Consider the following 23,265-nt stretch of genomic DNA (forward strand, 5'->3'; position numbering starts at 1 on the left):
GGCCAGCCTGGCTCCCGCCGCGGCGCCTCAGCCCGCTCCCCTCGCGCGCACTCTCGCCGCGCTCTTTGCGGTACTACTAAAAACAGAGCCGCGCGCCCGCCCTCCCACACGCAGCGGCCGCCGCCAGCCGCGCGCCCAGACCCCTCCCCAGCGTCGCCGGGGGGGAAGAGTGACAGCGCCCTCCAGCCAATGCGCCCCGCCCGCTGTCAGCGCGGCCTCGGCGAGTGGCTGCCTGGCGGCGGGGCGGGGCGGGGCAGCGCCGGCCGCAGCACCTGGGCCGAGGGGAGTGAGACGGTCGGGCTGGGTCGAGGCGGGAGCGGGGTGGGTGGCTGCGTGCGCGAGGGCGGGGAGCCCGACCGGTTCGCGCCTCTCCTGGGCTCCCGAAAACTTCTTCTCTGCGCGACGGGGCAGGAAAGTTTCGGTGGGCGCTCCCTGGGCTGAGGGGACCCCGCGAGCGCTGCCCCGGCGCTCTGAGGCAGATGAGGGCAGGGCTGCAGCCGGCCCCCGGCCTCGGTAGTTTTAGCGGTCGCTGCGCTCTGGTACGTTGCTGAATGTTAAAACACCTGTGCTCTGCCACAGCTGACGGAAAGCGGGAGAGAGGGCAGCAGCGCACGGCTCTGTTAGGTTACAGCCGACTTGCCACTTACTGAGAAACCGCCGACGTGCGGTTCCCCTTTGCCGTGGACGGGCGGCGGAGGCAGTGGCAGGGAGCGGCAAGCGATTCGGGCCTGAAGCGACCCGAGCCCCTCCAGAGAGGGGCGCGTGTGCGGCGCAAGCGGGACGGAGGGAGGTGTGAGACGTGAAAGGTGGTGATCCGTCGCAGGAGGCAAAGTCCGTTTTCGGGAGGTCTGGCGTGTAATTGCTTAATTTTTTTTCCAATTTTAAGTGCGGCATCAGTTGTGTTTCAGATACAATGGCACCGGCCCTCTGCTCACGCCTGGCGGTAAGGCAGCCTCCAGAAGCACCATATGGTACCTCATTCAGTTGCATGCAAGTAAAACCCAGCAGTCCTGGGAATCAGGCAGATCCTATGTCTCCTTCACCTGAACCAGGTCGGTTGACACAAGAACTGCTAAGCTTTGTGTGTCCCTTCTCCCTGAACAAGTGGACCCAAAAGGTGGTCGAATTTGATATAATGGAGTTGAGTCTGACACGTACACACCCAGCACCAGCCAGAACACGCTGGCTAGATTGGTTATTTGTGTCTTACCTTCTTCCATGTAATACTTCTCCAAATAATATGTACTTATATTGCACCTCTTTTTCCAGCCTCTTCCCTTTCTTCCCTTGTATCAACATCCTTTGTTCCTGTTTCCACCTTTTTTCAGTCTCCTTTTATCTTTCCTTCTTTCCTAGTCCTTTACTCCCACCTCCCCCCCTTTTTTTTTTTGTTTCCTCCTAAAGCATTCAGTAAACAAAGCAAGCAGAAAAGTATAAACAAAACTTCTAAAGTGGATGCCAAACAAGCAATTGCAACAGAGCATTTCAACTAGTTCCATGGTTGCACTACTTTTATATGCCATCTTCTCCTTCCTTTTGTTAAGCTTGCTTATTTAGGCACCCTTTCTGCAAAGTTCAATATTTTTGCATTCTGAGTAATTCCATTTTAGGTGAGGGGAGATGACTTTGTGCTAAATAAATTACTGTATTTGTTAATTTAAATGATCTAAAATACACACTGGAGGAACCTCACTTTCTCTCCATTGATTATACATGTGTTTTAAGGAGATGAGCCACTTGTTTTAGGCCTAGCTGCCTAAAACTAAGGCAAAATTTTCACGTAACCTAGGTTTAAATGAATATGTTTCAATAAGAATGCTCCTGTTTCCTGTACTAGTTCATGCATCTTTCTACGATCAGAACCTTAGACTGGAAGCTCTGTGGGGCAGGGGCCGTTTACATTGGTAAAGTGTTTAGCATAATTGAGCCCTGAACTCATCTGAGATTTTTATATACCTGAAATGATAGGAGTAACAAATAACTGACTTCAAATAGAAACTTTTGGGGGTTAATTTTCTGGACATAATTGCTATTAGGAGATTAACTAAATCAGATTCAAACATTTCTCATTGGCTTTGTCCTTTTCAAGACATTTTTTGCTTTGAGATTAATGTGACAATCAAAATCCACTGTGAGAATTCTTTTTCCTTTTTGACTTTAATGTCTTCCATAAGCTAAACATATTTCTAAATAAAACTGAATTTTTGCAAGGCCAGAGGAAGCCTTGCGCATCAACACTCAGCAAGTTGGAGTGGCATGAAGCAATATAAAATCATAAAGTCTGTAGTAAAAACAGTACCCTTGAGAGGTGACTATCCATGGAGAGAAGGACTGCTCTTAAACTAAGAAAATGCTCAAGGTTTGAGAATTAATACCAGGCAGCTGTCCAGTTCAACTAAGCATATACAAATCAACTATATCAATGAATATTATTATTTCTCTGTATCTCTGTAATTTTATTAAAGACAGGGCAAAGTTACTAAAGCCTAACAACCATACAGTAATATCTTGTCAGTTATAAAGTATCCAGATGGTTTACTTGAATGGAGTCCAGCAGTATGTAATTTGAATGTGTACAAACTAGTAAGCCGCCCTATAGCTGAAGTAAGTATTTTAGAGTATTTATTTAAAATTAAAGTTTCAATATTTTTTCCATTTAGACTGACAGGCAAAATACTCTGTTTTCTTAACACTGTCAGCTATAGGAATATTGGTATGATGTCTATTAGTCCTAGATAAAAATTGGCCATGTTTGTATGGCAAAATGTCAAGCAAAGGTCCTGTTATATTTGTTTGGTTTGGTTTTTATCATCATTACATATGCCCCGTTGGAGTGAAATGTGAAAGAGCTCTTTTCTGACACATGAGAAGAGAGGAAAGCCCCAGTCATTCCCAACAGGGCCAGTCAACAGCATTCTGGAAATTACTTATTGCCAGCTGGCACAAATGTGGCTACTGGCTCACAGGGATCCTCTGGAGAAAATGATGGGTGACACAATTGACTAGGAGGAGGCAATGATAGAAAATAATGACAGCTTTTAAGTGAAGGAGTAGGGAATTAATTAAAAATAATAATTTTGTATCTAGAAGACTGGAAAGCTCAGTAGTGATGTTTGTGTTTTAGCTCGGTCTAATGTAGCCAAACATGAGGCAGGAGAGAAAAAAGGAATTCCATAGATACTGCGATGTAAAGATTCCCGGTGAATTTTTAATTGTGTGTTTGTTTGTTTTAGTACAAAGAAATGTTCTACAGTCTTTATATAGTTATGTCCAATGTGAGTAGATTATAGGAGAAAATAGTAGTTTTTAGTGAAGAACTTGGATCTTTGCTCAAATAAGTGGGAGGGATAAGTGGGAGGGATAAATGTGAACATAGACTTATGAGGGTCAAAGGTAACTGTGAGCCCAAAATGAAGGATGAAAAAAGAGCTGAAAGATGCATTTACAATCATCCTAGTCATAATGAAATCATTAATTTTTTGCTAGTTTGGTGTTTAATGCCTTGGTTTACTTGAGAAAGAGTAACCATGATTATATTAACAAATGTAGGGCACTGACGTGAGAAAAAGAAGAGACTGAGATTAGGGTGTCATTCTTATTGCCCACATCTTTCTAGACACACTAGTACTTGACACTTGTATTCAATTTATTTCTGACATTTCAGTAGACTTTTTTTGGAATTGTGGATTAAAACTTCCCACCTAAATTTCAAGGATTTTGAATAAAACTGATGAATCTAAATGTCTAAGTATCAATAGAAAAATGATCCCTTCTCTTATGTAATTAAATGCATTGTATTAATGTGTGCATAATACAGAATCAATAAATAATGAATTACCACTGATTTTAATTGAATGTTTTCATAATTTTATTGTCAGCCATGATAAATAATCAGTACATTTATACTGCATTAAATTAATTAGTGTGTCATTTCTATTACATACATCAGCAGTGAAGTAATGCAGTGACATCTGTTTCTAATGTTTTAAAGATGTGGTATTCCTTATTAAGTAAAAGGAAGAGTTATTAGAGGTATTTCCTGTGATTGGCAGTTATACTGGTACAGTCAAAGAGATCAAATGAAGGCACTTGTGCTCTTGGCAAATGCTGTGTTTCAACCCCTAATGGTAGTGACTAACAATGATTGGAGTAAATTTTGCTTCTTCAGGCTTTCAGAAAATCCTACCCACCTTTCTAGAGAAAGTAAGAGTGGATCTTCTCTGCCTAATACAGTCAGGGAAGATTCTGACATGCAAAGTAATTAACACCTTACAGAAGAACCAGGCATCCACATCCATTTCTATACCCATTTTTCTGACTCAGTCCTCTACATATACAAAGGAATTCCCCTGCTAGGTGCTCATTAAAAAGTCATAGATTAAGCCTTTTTTGGCTGTGATGTTCTTACATGGAAGTATCTGGACTATTGGGTCTGTAATCTGTGTTTGGAAATCACACTAATTTGACATATATCAGCACTTTGACGCTACTCATACTGATGTACATTACTTGCAAAGGAAACAGGAAATTGAGTAGATGTTGCAAACATGGGAATTGAAAACTGCAAGAGTAGAATAGGAACAGAATAACTGGAAAGGAACATACAGCAAATAAAAATGAATCAAACTGTGCCAGAAAGAGGGTTATTTTTGAAATGGCTCTAGGTATTATAAATTGGGTGATCACCTGGGAGCAGGGTGATGTGAAGTAAAATACACTGAGCAATAACAATTATGGACTACAATAGAAGTCTGGGATTCTTGATTAATGCTGTCTTTTCCAAGACATTTATGGACATCCTTAACTTTTCTGTACCGTTACACCATCTTTAAAAAGAACAATTGGAATGTCTAATGTTAGGGCTTATTTTACCGGAGTTCTTCATCCATTAAACAGCTTTTAATTTTAATCTTAAATTTTTCATCTATCACTGTACATCATAACATTTAAGCAAAATTGAAACAGTTCAGAATTATTTTATTCTTTTCAGTGAAAGTCTTACAAATTGCTTTCAACTGATCACTGCCTACCTTTGCACAAATTTGGGAGAGTGGTCTCTGGAGCCAGCATGTGCATGCAGCAATTTGTCCACGTGGCTTGCCATGTACACAGGAAACTCCAGACTCAGTTTCGGCTGCCTGTCTGGTCATGACTGACAGCTGGCTAGCTCACTGGCAGTGGTTATACATTTAATACTCGGCATGCTCTAGCATCGTGTTCCAGTCTCTGTGTGAGTCTGCACCTGTCGGCTTCCTCCCTGCACAGCAGTTGAGTGTGATTTTGAGCCTACTCTTGGGACAGCCCTCTACAGATGCAACCTTTGGGACAGGCTCTCCCATTCACAGAATCTGCACTGAACTCAACAGTTCAAGCTTAACTTGAGGCAGGAAGGATTTGACCATTTACTATAGGAACCTGAGAAAATTAAAGCACAAAAATACTCTCAAACAAGGTCCCATCTGCTTTTCCTATTCCTTACCATTTCACTTGACTGTTGTAACTGAAGAGATGTGCCCTTCAATGCTTAGACACTGTCACTTTTTGTCTAAATGATGTGTAAATACCTTTCTCCTTAAAGCGAGATGTACTTCCATTGTATTAAAATCTGAGTAGTACCTTGAAGATGGTTCCAATGAAATATATGAACACAAGATGCAGTTGCTAAGGATTCACTACTGTAATCTGGATTTTGATTGAGGCTAGAGAGCAGAAAAATTGCAAAGCCAGGACCTTGGTATAATAAGGCTGTATTACATGAAATAGTCATCATTAAGGTTCAATATTGTTTGCACTTTTTCTTCTTCAGGAAGAAAAATTAATACTATTAGATGTGTATTGAAGTTAAAATACACTTTATAGCAATCTGCTATGAACACAAAGTTGACTCAAATATATTCAGTAAGTCATTATACCTGAATGTTTGTTAACATCCCCAAAGCAACAAGATTAACCTCATCTCTCAATATATATTTGCAGGTCAGCTAAAGAAAGCAAAAGTTTTCCTGCACTGTCTGTTTGAGCATCTCAGCCCTAATCTGAAGGCACCACCATCTAGTGGGATAAGAAGGTATTTAATTTTTCTTTACATTTTTTGGTATTTTAAAACATGGACATTACATTTTACTTCAAGCAACAGTAAAAAAGTAATCTTTTTCTGTTTATTTAAACATATAAGGCTCATGTGGACCTTTCATTAATTCTCATATATTCTGTTTGACTGCAAAGCATTTTCCAATAAAAATCTTAAGAGTCGTTTCCATGAAAATAGGTTTTCATAAACAGAATTTTATCAATGAGAAAACAATTTATAGCTATCCAGACTCAGTCAGAAGTGTAATTGATTTATTGAATAAATATTTTTAGTATTTTATTGAATCTACTTTGTGAAAATCCAATTGGCAGAATTACTAATATTGTGAAAGTAGTTATCCTGAGCTCATCTTTAAAACCAGTATGTATTTTAGATAGTAAAGAGACGTAGTTGCAGTTTTCCATACAGCCATTAACTGTACAGCATTTGGTTGTAAGTGTACTCCGACCATTAAGTCCCATCGAAAACTGGATGCAAAGTATTCATTTTACCTTGGCTCTAAGAGTGACCATTTATTGTACTTTGCCCTCACTGATGTATGGACTGCTACCTGTTCTTCTTTGTTTTTCTTTTGATGCACTTAACAATTGGAAGGGATAATGGCAGGGATTTTATATGGGGGAGGGAGAAACGTAAGGGTGAGCAGTGTATGTTCATTTGCTTGGGTTTTTTTTTCCAAGAGAATGCATGCATCTGCAGCTGTTATCCTAAGATGCCTCCTTGTGTTCAGGTCTCATTGATCTTGTTACAACATTTCACACATACGGGGATAATTGACTAACATCATCCAGGAGTACATATCTTTTATAAGCATGACAGTGAATATTAAGAAATTACTGTATTTTAAAATTCCATAGATATTTTCATATTTTTATATCTAAACCAGTAATGAAATAATAAAGATTTAAATACTTGAAGACACAGATAATGTTTTAGTGTTCAGAATCTGGGCCTGCTTCTGTTTCCAAGGAAGTGAATGGTATCTTTGCCTCAGATACTACTAGACATTTCAATGTTTTACTGTCTTCAAATTATAGAAATCTTATTGATGCAGATTGGCATCAATGGATATCTCTGCATTGCACATCGATTTTATGATACTGTCTTTTAAAATACTACATTTCTTCTGAAAGCCATACAGTCATATCACTTTATGCTGCCATTTCTTATTTAAATCAATCTGGAGTTTTAAGTAAAAATCAATGGAACCGGTCCAAACTTCTTGAGGTAGTAGATTCCATTTTGACCTTTTGATCCCTAAACCATAAGCCTGAGAAGGTTAGAGACATTTGATTTAGAATGCAAATTAAAAAATTTCTAAATTCTTTCGTTTGGAATACTGTTTGCAATTGATAAAGTCCAGGATCTCTGGACTTTATCCAGTTCTACCTCTCACTCCCTTAGAAGAACAAAAATCCTAAATAACTCTTTAGAAGACAGTCTAGGATGTACAGGGAAATTAAGGCCAGTAATCTGTACAACTACCGACTCCTGATTTCACACAGCCTTTGCAAAAACCTCTCCCTCACGATTCTTACCTATTTTTCTACTTCCAAAGGAGTGAGCCTGGTCCTGAAGCCTTACTGACACTGTCTGCTAACTCTTGGTCATGCTTTTTCACAACTCTGGAGAAGGTTGAAAGAAAATATAATGAATCTAACACTTTTTTTGAATAAAAGTAATTATTTCATAAAACTAGCTACAGTGTATTCTATAATTCTTTGTAGGAAGTAGAGAGAAAGGCCTCATCAGGGACTTACTCTACTATTGCACCATTGTTAAGGAACTGTGATCCGGAGCGTCTGAATTGAGTAGAATTGAGTCTCTCTGAATCTCAGTCAAAGGAATATAGGGTGGGATCAGAATCAAATATTTCAGAGTAGGTTTTGTTTTTAACCTGACCAATCTGCTGTGTCTCAAAATCATTCTCAGTATGTTTAGTATGTTTCTGGAAAAAGTGAAAAACAATCACATGAAAAATAACAGTGTCTTTCCTCAGACAACACTATTGACTTTCTCTAAGTTTTTTCTTCTTTCTTGATTCCACGTCAAGGTTGATGTGACATACATTGATAACCTACAAAGAAATATGTGATCTTACACAGAACTGGCTTTGTGTACTTTAACTTCACTGACACTCTGATGGAATTACCCTTGACTTGTGGAGGCATAAGGGTGATCAGGCCACAAGTTAAAAGTACAGGTTGAAACACCTGAGATCATTACTATTTAATGCATTACCTCCAGTAGTTTGAGTTTTTAAAATTTATCCTCACCCATATTTGTAATGCTGAAACCTTTCAGTACCCTATGAGACCACTACTGAGATCTTTCATTAGTATTATGATGCTATGAATTTTAGCGTATTTTGTGCTGAAGAAGACTGTAAATAAATTTCTTCAGAATATTTTCTAGAGGAATGTGTTACCATCTGATTAAATTATACCTATCACTTTTAAATATACTATGACAAGATCTTCCATATTTTTTTCACAATGTCTATGAAAATAGAGCATAGTTTAATATAGACCTTGGAATTTAATTTTTTTTTCCTGAAATGTAAATGTAGGATATCATTTTAAATAATAAAAAAATATTTTTAGGCTGTTCGTTCTTTTATATTTTAGCTACTGTTTAATCTCCAAGTAAGGATATAAGCAAAAGAATGAAAGATCATTGTTGAGAATCAAAAAAAAGTTTTCGCTTAGTAGTGGTAGCACAAGAATAAGCTTCAGACACCAATATTTTTTGCTATTTTAATAATGAATGTTGTCTGAACATACTGTGTCACTTCAGTGCGTGAAGTTAGCCAGGAATTCTGGGTTTGCTAAGATATTTTCCGTTAAGAGAAACTTACTTGAATCCAGTGTCTTGTAGTGCAATCCTTTTACATACAAAGTATATGTTAAAAATTCAAATTCCTGGACATAGTGAGGAAACAGAAGGCTCTCAAGACTTCAAACTCTGTCTTTTGGCCAGAGGTGTTATGTATCTGCGCTGCAGCTCATCAATTGTCAGACTTTCTAAACAGCAGGCAATTCAGGGAAATCCTTCCAACAGGTTATCTCTTGGTCCATACTTTGGACAGTGGCATCTATTCTGTGATTATTTAAAGCTCAAAGCATGTTTTTTAAAAGTTGCTAGTGTCTTTCTGTGGTGTGGCATGAACATACTCTTGTTCATCCCAAAGAAATAAGAAAGAAGACACCATAATTTAATTTAACAAAGGCAAATAACGCTTCTGCTAGAATATATCTTCCCTATTCCTATTTAGGGAATTCCTTGTCATGCAGGAAACCATCTGAAAACAGACTACCAGGAAACTCTGCCATCTGCAAGAGTGCAGGGAGCAATTGCTTTCACAAGTCAGAGTAACCCTGGTTAGAAACAAGATTTTAACGCTTGGCTTACTAGTCCTTATGCAAGAGGCTACCTATACTAGCCATTATTTAATAGAAGACTGAAAAGCATTGTTTTGGAGCTTGGTTTTGCTGACTTAAATCTTTCCTCTTCTTCCACATAACAATACTCTCTTGACATTCATGTACTCTTCAGCATTATTTAATATTGCATCCAATTTCATTGTTTACTTACAGCTTTTTAAGACAACCCGAGAAAGATGTGCACGTACATAGACAATTATGTAACAGAGACTTAAATTCCTGATAATAAAGGTGTATCTGCCACTCTACCCTTTGTGCCTCATACGGGACAGCACAGTGTAAAATGCTAGCCTTTGGCTTGCGCGTTCACACAGGGCTGACAACTACAGTGATCTGAGGCAATGGAGGATCACGTTCTTGATCTGATTTGCGCTAGGGAGATAAGTTTTAGTTAGAAGAGTTTTCTTCTCTTTGTGTTAATAATAGTTTCCATTAAAAGTTTAGAGAGTAAAGGAACTAAATAAAATGAATTATCATGAAAGATTAAGTTATGGGAAAACCAAGTCCTGGTTTTCAAAGATGTCAGGTATGAAGAACTGTAGCTATCGCATCCAGTATGATGATCCCTCTGTTGCGAAATGCATGCTTTTCATGGTAATTTCGAAGTTACCAAGGAAATAGGAATTACAAAACTTTTCTTTATTTTGCTGTGCACAGTATAAGGCCTTTGTAGTCCTGATTGCTCACCTCAGTTTGGATGTGATACAAACTCAGTAAAAAAGAAGCTGCTTTCACCAGTAGATTTTGTGGATCTGAACTCTTCATACCTGTCAGTACTGTTAAACTCAGACAATACAGATGTACTGGAGGAATGCATACTTTTTACTGTAGCCACAATAACATGGAATACATAATTAAATATTAGCTGTATCAGTATACATATTAGTGAAACATAAAAAATTATTATTAACTCTGAAAGTCTTTAGGAGCACAATGTCTATATGCAGTTCCAATTTATTAATGGACTTTTTGAATTATACGTTCATCTGAATGCACTACCACTTAAGTTAGCTCACCTACTAATTCGTATGTAACTATCACTGTTTAACATCCCTTATCTGGTCCAGACTCAGGTGGAACCTTACTATTTAGAATCTTTTTCTTAAGAAAATTTTGAAGTGCCATCACACAGTATCTATGTATCATTTTTTCTGTACAATTTGATTATATTTCGTTGAAAAAAATAAAATGTACATATGTAACACTTCTAGATTTGACTTCTTTTGAAACATTTTCCACTTAAAAAGATTACAATGGCTTCCACGAAAAGTTCCGACTGAGAAAAGCAAATGAAAAACCCCAAGCACTAAAGCACAAAACAGAAAAGAATTGCACTGACATGTGAAGTGTGTTAAAATTCTTCTTTGAATCAGTCATTTAGACATACAAAGATAATGATGATGATTATGATGACAATAATTATAATCAACTAAAGTTTAAATTCATCTATTTTCTTCCATGCAAATACCAATTATATTTCTTTTCTTTAAAATGAATGTGACCATTTTAAGTAGTTATTCTTGCAAATCTTCCTAATAATCTGCCTCAACATTTACCACAGCATAGCATTCTTCTGAAGTAGGGGAAAAAAATTGTGTCTCTTCAGGCTTAACTGAAGGTTTGATATAAGGGTCTATATAAGTTGTACAGAATTAATACTCGTATAGCACCCTCAGAATGTGAGGGGCTATGGCCCATTCTTTCCTTTTATTTACTTAATCAAACAGAGGAGGTAGTGCCACTCATCAGGTGCTAAGTAGATACAAAAAAGGGGAGTGAACATTGTGTTGCCATTAGTTCTGCTCTACAGTTTCTGAGTTGTTCAGGCACACAGCAGAAGTAAGGTATCGTGGCTCAAAGTCTTCCTCCATCAGAGAGCCTGAGATGCAAAATTGCTCTGAGATAGATGGTTACAGTTCCAGGAATAGTCAGATGTTGGAGAACAATGAGCAATTCTGCTATTGGAGAACTTACCTTATCAAAGAACTGGATTGTATGTATTGCGTGGATCTATGATGTAAAGGTCTGCGAAGACTGACCACCACCAAGCCTAGATCTTACCCTAAAAAAGATGATGCTAATACTAAAACAACAAGTCTTCTAATTAGTACTATGCATTATGATTAGTTACATTCAAACCTAAAATTTTCATTCAGACTACAGATTTGACCTCCTATTGTTTGTATTTTATACATTTATCACTAAGAATGCATAAATGGAGAACACCCTATTATCAAGGCAATGGTGTTGAAATTCACATTTCAGATATGCTAGAATGCTCAATTGCATTGTCCCCTGAAAACAGATTAAAATGCAAACACCTTATAAAAAAGCTGAAATACTTTAATATCGCTAACCCACATAATGTTTACAGTAGGAACATTCTTTTCCTAGACATGTACAGTTTAATTAAAGTTTAATAAGTACAATACGGATGTCTGATTTTCTGCACAAGAAAAGCTAGCATTTAAATGGAGTGTACTATGTTTGGATTAATGAAAAATAGATGTTAAATCATAAGTGTCCTTTCTGAATTCTCAAAAGCATCACTACATATAGTCTGGTACCGGCTTGTTTGAAAGAAAAACAAGACCTATTCTCATTTCTATGAGGCAAGCTGAGCATAGTCTCATTTCAAATTTCTTAAAAAATTCCGTGGACCATTATTGCTACACTGGTTTTAAAATCCTAAACAGAATATTTTAAATACAAAACTTTATTTAACTGTAATGTTATGAAGGAAATGCTTAATAATGAGACTCTTGCTGTATATGGCTTTAGCACATTTACTTACTAAAAATAAGAAGTGATCACACATATTCCTGTTTCTTATGAGCAAGACTGATAGCTGTAAAAGCTGATGGTTTTCTTTTTAGTCACAGCCCTTTTACAACTAAAATTTCTCCCAAAATCACCCTCCTATAAGTGACAATTATTTTCATATACGCCCTTTCAGAGGGAAATAGAGTAAGAGGGTCTGGCAGCTCTTCTTCTGGCTGTACGTACCTTCCGGTAATGTTAATTTTTCACCACTGCAGTTGGAAAGCCTGAACTCAATCTGTGCTCTTAATGCAGAGCTCTGAGTGGAGACCTAGCACATTGGAACTGAGGCAAATTCAACCTCAAACACAAAGTGAGAAAAATGTTTGCTTTATCATTTTTATTCATCTGCTTACATAATTTCAAATGTAGTTGTTAATTTCTGGTTTTTAACTTACTGTTATCACTGATGGCTTGCTTTACCTGAAAATCGGTCCCTCCCTATTATTCACTGCTAACTTTTAGATGTCTCTTGGATACAATTTCATGTTTGAGTCCTTGGTGATAAGTGTGTCTTCACAAGAATCCAAGCTTGCAAGAACTCATTTCAGGCCTTTATAGTCTTTTGTTTATGGTTTCTCTGGTGAAGTCTAGGTAAAAATACTGCATATGAGACACATCAATTCGCTGAGCTTTATGGACTACTTTAAACCCTTTTAATTATATGATAATATTTATGGTGAGTTTCCTAAAGGAGCTTTAACAGTTTCAGAACTTAAAGTCTTGGTTTATCCTCTCTTTTCTTTTCAGCCATCTGTCCTTTATGATTTTCAAGACTGTAGAACACTAGTGTTTAAAAAATACTGAAGAATCTTGCACTTGTCATTCTCCCCAAATAAGTAACTACAGCCTTACACTCTGTGGTTGGTTGGGGTTTTTTGCTTCATATGCTATATTATCCATCTCCCAGAACAAATGCTGGTTTTTTCAGTATTTGGATGGGCACATTTTTAAATATGTACATACAGTGAAATGAGACAATTACTCCTGGCTCATGTTTAAAGCAATATACGTATCACCTTTAACTGTAATTATTGTTTGTTAATCAGAAAAGACCATGATGTAAAGGCTGAACTTCGCATGGTAAAACCTCTGTTGTGTGTAATGAAGTAGGAGTACGCCCTAATGGCTAAAGAATCTGTATTCAAAAATTGGCAACAAGACAAAAGAGATGAATAAAAGAAATGCAATATATAAAAGAACAGGAATATTTCCAGAGAAGATAATTGTTTCTTACATAAGCTATAGTCTCCAGACGTGTTGAAAAAGGTACATTTTTCCTAAACTCTGAGAATACAAGTCTGAAAACCTCTTACTATGCAATAAAAACTGCTTCAAGTAATATTGCAAATGAAATAAGGCAGTAACTGAATACCATTAGACACATTTGTCCATATTTACTGATCTTGATTTATTGCACAACTTTATATAGTAGTCCTACATATCCAATCAGTTTCTTTTGTCTGTTGTTTACTAGCAGTTTCTGAAATATAATTGACCAAGACTTTTAGATGCTGGAATATACAAATAATGGAATTGCTAGAACATGAAGCATTAAGCTCTGCTTTGTAACATCCTGTTTTAAAATGGCATCATTTAATTAATTCTTCCCCATTTATATTGACGTTGTAGAGATCAAATTTTGTCATTTTCAGCAGATGAGAAGAAACAGAGGACATTGGTTATTAAAAGAGTATTTTAGAATTCCAAGTGATCACTTAGAACATGTAAAAGCTACACAAACATACTTTGATACATACACAAAATGCACATATTACATGAGAGTTTATAAATTAAATCCTTCCTAGCATAGGTGAGGTTCAATGTGTATGTCCATGTACATTTACGTTCTGTTGCTCTTCCTCTTGTAACATATCCTGCATTAGTCCGCAGTATTTCTAGATCACATTCTTGGCTTTGACGTCTGTCACTTCATTGACACTAGGCAGGAACTGACTGCTGCCCATGCCTATATGTCTGCAGTGTGGATATTCCACACTACAAAATTATCTTGACATCAGCATGGGAAAGTATTTTCTCAGGTAACTGACTTCGCCATCTTATTGACCATCTTGAATTTCAGAGTTCTAATACTTTGAAGAACCATTTAAATTTTCATTTGCAGTGGTGATAAGTTGCATATTCTTTTATTCATTTGAATAGGAAGAACTGGTAATCTATATACAGTGTAAAGTCTGAAATAAAAGTGTTAAAAAGGGATATGCAAACTTCTGCCAGAAATACCACTGTGTCTTCTCAAGGACCTCTTAGATACGCTAAAGAACACATTTCAATCCACTGGAGAAGTGAAGGAAACTTCTGAAAAGGAACACATTCCTTTAAGAATTTACAGTGTATAAACCCAAAGAATACTTACAAACTCCTGATTATTTTTCCTGAACATGTACAGAGAAGCTTTAGTCCTTTGCTGAAGTATATTGACACTGTTTCAGTTTCAAAAATAATTTACAATGTTCTGTCTCTATCTCAGTAGCCCTAAAAAGTACACTTTTTTATCAAGAAAAAAAGATGCAGAATGAAAATTCAGATGGTAAAAGGCTGTTTTACAAACATGCCTAAATGCTTCCAAAAAAAGCCCCCTGCTCTAAAAGAAGATGTAGCAATAGTAATTCATGAGCTATACCTAATTATTTTAGCCACTGTTACAGAACACGGAGAGAAGTAATCTAACCAACTAAAAAACTGAACTGACACCGTACATTGCATATAATGCACTAATAACATCGTTCTAGGTCAATGTAAATCAAGATACAGTCTGACTCTACTACCAGTAGTTCTCTTGGTCTCCAATTCCTAAAGTAAGTTTTCCTCCACATGTCTCTAGGAGACAAGCAATAAAAACTGCAGCGTATTAGTCATCATCCTAGGTTCGTCAGCTATTTTGAGCCTTAAAGATTAGCCTGTAGCACAAAAAATAACTGAACTTTTGAGCTACTTTAAAGACTATCACCTTCATCCTGCATATCTGTAGTTTTAGGAAGCCTGTAAAACTCATAGCCAATCCTTACTGAGGCTGTAGTGGAGCCTTCTTTCCATGTTCTGCCAGTGATGCAGGGCAAAGCAGCCTTATCAAAGCTATGATCCTATTTTTCTTCCCTGTGCTCACTTCGTACAAGAAAGTTTTGGCTGCAGTGAGAGACCTACAGAATTTTTGCAGAATGCCGTTAATTAAAGATTGGAAAAACAGACTTCTTGCCTTGCATGTTTACAGAAGTAGAGTGAAATGTAATTCTCTTTCCCCATCTCTCTAAACAATCCTGTAATTTACTCACATCTTAGTAATCAAAAGGGCAACTTCAAAATTAGTTTCAGTGCTCCTTAGGTAGAGAATGTGGATTTAATTACTCGGAGTTTTAAAATATGTTTAGTTCACTGACCTACCAAGGCCAAGATTACTGTATCAAAGGAATATTCATACCGTCCATGGGAATTAAGTGTCTACATATGATTGAGAATTTGCAGTTTAGAATCACAGACTGGTGGGGGTTGGAAGGGACCTCTGGAGATCATCTCGCCCAACCCCCCTGCTAAAGCAGGTTCACTCAGAGCAGGGCGCACAGGACTGCATCCAGGCGGCTTCTGAATTATCTTGAGTAAGAGATTCTACAGCCTCTCTGGGCAGCCTGTTCCAGTGCTTGGTCACCCTCATAAAGAGTAAAGAAGTTTTCCATCATATTCAGATGGAACTTCCTGCGTCTAATGCCACTAGTAAAACACAAGTAATGTGTTTTATGGGCATGATTGGGACTGACCACTGCAAGCCATGACAGGAAGAAATTAAAATCAGGTAGTCATAACAAAGACAACGTTAGAGTAAAGGTGTACCAGAGTTTAGAATAAATTTGGAAACAATTTTTTCGCAAACATGTTTGAATGTAGAGTGGCTGTTTCTGTAGTTAATGAACAATCTAGTTTGTGCATGCTTGAGTGACTGACAGTTGCATAACAGCAAACTCCATATGACAACCATGCATAACTTCAGCAACACACAAATATTTTCCTGCTGCCTGAACTAATGAGCCATTTAGTTGGGATAAATCAGGTTATTCAATAGATGTTTCAAGCAGCTAATAGGCCCGATCCTGCTGCTGATCCTTATTCAAACTGGTGCTCAAGTAGAATTAAATTCTCTATCTATTGAGTGAATAATAGAATGAATAATGAGATTTCAGAAGTGAAGTCACTGCAGGATAAAGAGACTATATAACTTAAAAAAAAAAATATTAATCATAGTGAATATGAAGTATTTGCTGTTTGGTTTTGGAGAAATAAATATTTGATGAAATGGTCTGAGACTAGATCTTGAGATAACTAGAAACTCCATAATCCTAATGGTGATTCTTCCTGATTTTCTCTTGGGCTTCTACCGAAGTGTTTCTATCTGGGAAAATAAAAACACTTACATGGTTTATGGGGTTTTGCTAAGATGACTGCCTTTCCATAAAGGATTTTGATAGCTACTAACTACACAGACTTTATAAAGTTACAAAAGTAGTTCTATGAATATGTGAAAATCCAAAGTAAAAGTTATATAGCAAAACACGATGTTTTTATGAGAGAAGTTGTACTTGAAATCAAAGCAGGAAAAGTTTCTTACAGAAAAAAGTATTTAGAACTGCTGAAAGTTAAATCTGAAAAATGATCTTTGCATTTGTCTTTCTGAACTGTTCTTGCTAAAAATGCTGTATAAATCCTCTGCAATATATAGGGTTGTGAATTATTTCATAAAACAAAATGAAATGTATTTAATACATATGGTTAAAAAATTACATTTAGTCGTGCCAGTATGCATTTTGTAATGCGTTTTGGCAATTCTAATTGATGAAACCTGCTTTAACAAAATATAGGGAAATCCTGTAATCAGGCCACAGGATGTGCAGTTTAATTATGTTGGTGTGCATTTCTATTTGTTTCTAATGTAGAGGATCTATTGGTAAAATGAATGCCCATTTTGTGGTCTGTTATGCAGAAAATGTTTAATCCAGTGTTTGATTTACTCTGTTAAATCTTCTTTATTGAATGTGGTTATTCACCCATGCACAATTGGGTATGCTGCTTTCTGTTACTATGACATTGCAATTAAATAGCTAAAGAGAAAAACATGGTAAGACATTTTCTCAAGGTCCATGAAATTCTCATAAAAATTATTCATACTTACATATTTTACTTCTACAATTGCTGATATTAAAACTGTAAAGTACAGAGAAGTATTTTTGTGCTGTATGGGGCTGACAAACCTTGCAGTTAAAGGTCCTGAATAATCATTTTTGTCAAATAAATAGTACTAAGAAGAATTTCTGGTCCAGTGGATAATGACTGTCATCATAAAATAGGATTGCACTGATTGCATCTTATGAATGAAGCTAACAGGAACTCACAGAACCAGACAACAGCATTTTGTGGTGGGATAAATACTTAAGCACACAGTAAGACATTGACAGTGAAATAGCTCTATTCTAGTGCAGTCCTAGAATTATACTAAACAATAAAAAAGGTTTTCACAGTGAAATTATATTTTCATGAGTATGCCCTCCCTCAGAAACAGAAGGATGTGCAAGGAGAATTTGTCGTGTCTGATCTAACTAGTATAGTGATGCTTTGTTCCTCAACTCAAGACATTTAGGTCAGGATGATCAATCCTGGAGCTAAATAAATTTCTGTTGTTACAGGTTAGAAGTAGAACTGACAGCTTCATTAACAGAATTGCACTATGGAAGCTGTGGAATGGAATTTTTTTTTTTTTAAATCTCTGTGGAACAGTTGAAAGCATAAATATAAGGAACATAAGATTTGATCTCACTACTTTTATATTTGAATCCATAATTACTACTTTTCTCTGTTGTATATTTCTTAGCAAAGTAATCAAGTACTGATGTTTAAATCTATATATTTTTTGTTCTTGTGTTGTTTGATGTTTCCTGCCGGACTGTGTTTGGTGCTGTACGCTGTTCTAGCAGGTCTGGCAGTACCGCAGCAGTAAGGTGGTCTCTGGTTTCCATTAGTCGCTTTATACTATTCTACTATTCTTTTGCTATGTGAGCAAGGAACTTGTAATAAGGTGTTAACAGGCTGCTAGCTGGTTTATTGTTATTATTGATTTAAGGTGTTAAGACTTTAATATAATCATACACAATGAATAATATTAAGAGATTAGTTTAAAGCTGTATAAGCCATTAAATACAGGATAAACTGCAAAACTTTCTAGAAATTTCCAGTGTATTCTGGAACAGGTATTCTGTGCTAGGTTATTTTGCCTATGCTGCTGTATGTGGCTCTTTCAAATATGTCTTTTTATTCTTGCTGTTCTTTCACTCAGACTGGTAATGCAGGAGGAGCTACTCTGAAACAGTAGATTCTGTTTTTCACCCTTGATTACTTCTTCATTTCTTTGTAAGGTGAAGGAAGAGGCACAGCAAGACTGAGTTAAGGGTTCAGAGGAAAATAAAGAGTTAATGTTCATTGCTGGGTTGAGAAAAACAGAGAGAACAAACTACAATGCAACATATAATATGGCTGTTAATTAACAAGGAAGGACATGAGATTAATGACTAGAGATAGATAAACGACCACACTTTCTTTTAAAATGCCTTCAACATAGCAGATAAAAGAAAGAAATTATCACAACTGAGGAGTTTTTTAAAATAGTAAAAGAAATATTTTCTTGGATATATTACTAAATTGCAGTTATCAGTAAGACTGAACAAACAATTTTAGTTTTGGAAACACTGCATATGCAGGGGGAAATAACGAAATCTTGTGAGTTACTGAAAAACTGGCCGTCCAGGAAACATCAGTGGAATCGACACATAAACTGCACAAAAAATATGGGTGTTTGCACGAAGTATTTTGCATTTTAAGTCACTAGGTGGAATGCAATGATATTCTTGTATTTCAGAAGTTTACCAATGGACGCTCGGAGCTTGTACGCGTTCACCGCTGTCCTGTATCCAAGGTAAGGGCTAGCTCTCTGGAGCAGCCCACAACCAGATGAGTAAGGCACTCCGTGGATGCTCAGACAGAGGGAGCGATTGATGGGTCCCGCCGGCCGCCTGCGAGCAGCGCAGTACCGCGGGGCTCGGCCCTCCTGCTTGACGCCTTCCTTGGTGACCCGGTGGAGATGACGAACTGCGTGTGACACGTACGACGTCGGCCTGGACCGGCCGGCCGTATGGCCTGCTCGCCAGCCGCCAGGCGGAAGGAAGGACTGAGCCGAGCCGGGCCGGGGCAGTGGACCGAGCGGGGCCGCGGGGACCGGAGCAAGGACAGAGGCACGGCCCGGGCCGCGGCGGGGGGTCACCGGGCGGGGCCGCGGTTCTTCACACGAGTGGTTTGTGAAGAGCCAGACGGAGCGGACGCAGCCTGCGGTGTCCCGCACACTTTGTAGGAGGACAGTAAAGAGAGCTCTCTGTGAGAATGGAGCCACCACAGAGAGGCCTGGCCTGAGGGCCTCCGCCCCGGGGCGGCCGCGGTCCCGCGCCCAGCACTACATCTCCCAGCAGCCCCCCCGAGCGGCGGCTGGAAGTCTCCGCCGCTGGCGCCCGCCGTTTCCGCCAGCGCTGGCCACGTGACGGTGCCCCTCCCAAGATGGCGGACAACCTGCCTTCCGAGTTTGATGTGGTGGTGATTGGGACTGGTAGGAGCTGGCGCGGTGGGAGCGGGTTGCGCTGCGGCTGCTGGGCCGGGGGCTGCAGGGTCGGAGGGGCTGGGCAGGGGGTGGGGGTGGTGTGCCGGTGCTCGAGAGGGGGCTGTGGGGAGGCGCAGGGCTGGGCTGGGCTGGCGGCTAAGGGCGGGGAAGTGGCAGCGGGGCCTGGGCTGCCTGGGGCTCTGTGGATACCTGTGGGGAGAGCGCTGCGTCAGCGTCCCGGGGACTCGCAGGCCGCTCTAGGGCTGCCGCCAGGGCTCCAGGGTCGAGATTTCCATTGCTTGGAAATAGAAGTGGCACGGAGGTACGTGTGGTGCGGGGCCTCGACTGAGAGGGGGTTCGCCGTGAACCCCGTCCCTGTGAGCCGGCAGCCGGTCAGGTATGCCTGTTGCCCCTGCACACCTAAGGTTAAGTGCTCTATAACGCCTGGCCTGACTCGGCCAGCCTTGGCAGCCCTTTTTCCTGAAATACCTTCCTGCTGGTCAAGCTTACTTGTATACACTGAGAATAGTTCTGAAGTGCTAAACTCCGTGTTGTTGCAGTATATATGCTATATGCTGATAATCTCTCTTTTTAAATTATTTTTTATAATACAAGAGCTTCTGTCTCTTAAAATTTTTTTCTAATCTCTATGCGTGCTTACAAATAACCCAAAACTTTTTTTTTTTTGGTCCTTCTCATTAAAGTGTAGTCCTCGGTATAAGAACAAACATAGGATTGAATGATTGCACATGTCAGAGACTTAACTCTGAACTTTCTGGAACTGCCTACACTTTCTATATCCTATACAAGTTCATCGTGTTTCCTGTTCAGGTGAATAATGATGGAGATCTTGAATGTCTCACTGAAACATACCACAGCACTGTCACTGCAAGACAAATTCTAAAGTATTTCTTCAGAAGTAAGATACTTGCTGCTTGTGTATCATCATAATTGTTAAGTACTGAAATAGATTTCTCTCCTACGGAACCCAGTGACAGTGGCCTGGTTCTAAGTGGTCTTGATAAGCCCCGCACTTTAAATTCAGCATTGAGCTCTAGTCTTAAAATGTTTAAAATGCATTATTGTTTATAGGTCCCAAATTTACCACCAGATTTTGTTTGCATTTATGAAGAGCTTCCACAGTCAGTTCAGGATGTTGATTGGAGCACAAAAGGGAAGACAATTCTAAATGTTATTGTTTTCCATGTGAAATCAGGAACTATGTTTTTGGAGTTCGCTAATCTGTCAAATTGTGCCCTTCAGATTTAAGACTACTTTTCTAGCAATTTGGAAGAGAACGAGTGCGTTTCTTAATGTAATTGCTGTTTTCAATGTTTGCCAGAAAAAAAGTGATCCCCTTACAGTGTACATATAATTGCTGAAAAGATTTCTGATTTAGATCTGGAGGTTGTGGAAGATTATAAAAACATGTTGTCCCCATTGACCATAACTCTACTGAAAATGCAAAATTAAGGTTCTTGAACAAATTAAGAGATCCATTCGGTATTCTTGACCTTGTTGAATGGAGTGGAAGCCCTAGTAATGAATTTGACATTTTCATGTGCGTTCAGGTTTGTGAGTATTTTGAGTGTGTGAGAAGAATGGTAAATAATGAAAGGCTGAAGTACCAAACTAAAAGGGTGGAATATTAAAAATTGCAGAACTTCTGTGGGTTTTAAGGATAATTAATTTTTTACTGCCATGAGAAAAATAGGGGGTTTGTAGATGATGTAGAAAGTTAAAGGAAACTCAGAAGTTTATAAAATTAAAGTTAGGCTATTTAGCTGTTCTAAGGAAACCAGAAGGTGAAAATAGCAGGAGGAGAAGTAGCTCTTCTAGCTGCTAAGGAAGCTAGTGAAGGTGTTACCTGTTTAAAAGAACTGACTGTAACTTACATAAACTTATTTTGTCTTCTCATGATTCTAATGGAAGAGTAAAAACCTACTGCCAAATTTTTCTTCTGGAGCTTTTCTGATTTTTGGTGAAGGTAGAATGCTATCTGGCTTCCTCTGGCAACCCTTGTGCCGTGGGGTCTCATGGGCACAGAGCGCAGGCCAAGAGAATCGCCCCGCAGCAGCACCCTGCTCTCGTGTGCTGTCCGTCATGGCCGCGACACGCTGTGCTTGAGGGATGCAACGCGTTAGGTAGTGCTAGGCTGCTCACTGCAGCGGAGTGGTGGTTGGTCGTGGGATGTCACAGACAGAAGAGATTGTGCAGACCTAGGCACGCTGTTAGAAGAATTCACCTGAAACTGGTAGTTGACCAGCAAAGGCACGTCCGGCTGATCTGTCTCAGTGAGAGCTGCTCACGCGACACCCATTGCCTGCTTTGGAATGATCTTGTAATGTTAGAGCTTTGATGTTGGGGGAAGGAAATTCTTTGAGATAAATTCTTCCTGAAGTATTGCTGAATTTGATGGTGGTGGTGGTGTGGATTTGTATTAAAGCATACATTTTTGCTCACTTGTAGAGTGTACTGCTATAACTACTTTCAAGATTTTCAGAATTCTGCATTTTAGGAACTATTTTGATTTTCTTTGCATTCCATTTTACTAAGGACGTACGTAAATGGTGACTAACACTGTTGACTGACTTTTTTTTTTAAAATCTATATTCAATTACTCAGTATGAAAGAGTATTCAAAGTAAAACTTTCATCTGTCTTCTGGGAAATGATTCCTGAGGGAATACCTTAGCCTTGTCTTTGACTCTGCTGCTGCTATGGCCAGTGCTGAGTGGACCTATGCGTATTTAATTGTCATGTTGTAATAACAGGAATGTTTGTGTTAATGATTTTTTTTAACTTCATAGTAGTAAATGCATTCTTTTTTGCATGTGTGGCCTTTTTCTTTATAATTTGTGCATTATTAATTTTAGTAATTAGATTGGGTGGTAACTTTAGATTTGTATTTGTTTTTATTTTAGGCTCATTTAACTGTTTTCCTGTAGTAAGCTTAATGAAAATGGAACCTCACACTGAATTTTAGTCATCAGTGCTCCATTTAATGCTTAAATTCAGTTACTTCATCAATGTTTCTATGGGAAAAGTAAACTTGCTTATTGAAGAAACTACTTTTCCTTAATCCAGGTTAAACATTGTCTTGTGTGGGCAAGTTTAGATAGCAAGATGGATGTGAAGCACAAAAATACTAGTCCTGATGGGTTCAGCAGCAAAAGTTCTGCTAATGGCGTGGAATTTACATCCATAGTTCTAAGGAAAACTAGGTTATCGTATGATGTAAAACTGGTGGGCCCATCTTGAGGTTTT

General features: G+C 38.5%; 1 protein-coding gene across 1 annotated transcript in view; it reads left to right on the plus strand.

Moving 5' to 3' along the window:
* The first annotated feature begins 19,959 nt into the window (after window positions 1–19,959).
* Window positions 19,960–23,265, plus strand: part of CHM (CHM Rab escort protein) — a 69,876-nt gene continuing 66,570 nt past the window's right edge. The window contains exon 1 of the mRNA XM_086470674.1: window positions 19,960–20,008. Within this exon, the coding sequence (XP_086326800.1) occupies window positions 19,960–20,008 (49 nt within the window). The remainder of the gene's footprint in view (window positions 20,009–23,265) is intronic.

Source organism: Leptosomus discolor, chromosome 9, assembly GCF_034619465.1.
Source record: "Leptosomus discolor isolate bLepDis1 chromosome 9, bLepDis1.hap2, whole genome shotgun sequence".
In the NCBI taxonomy this organism is placed as follows: Eukaryota; Metazoa; Chordata; class Aves; order Leptosomiformes; family Leptosomidae; genus Leptosomus; species Leptosomus discolor.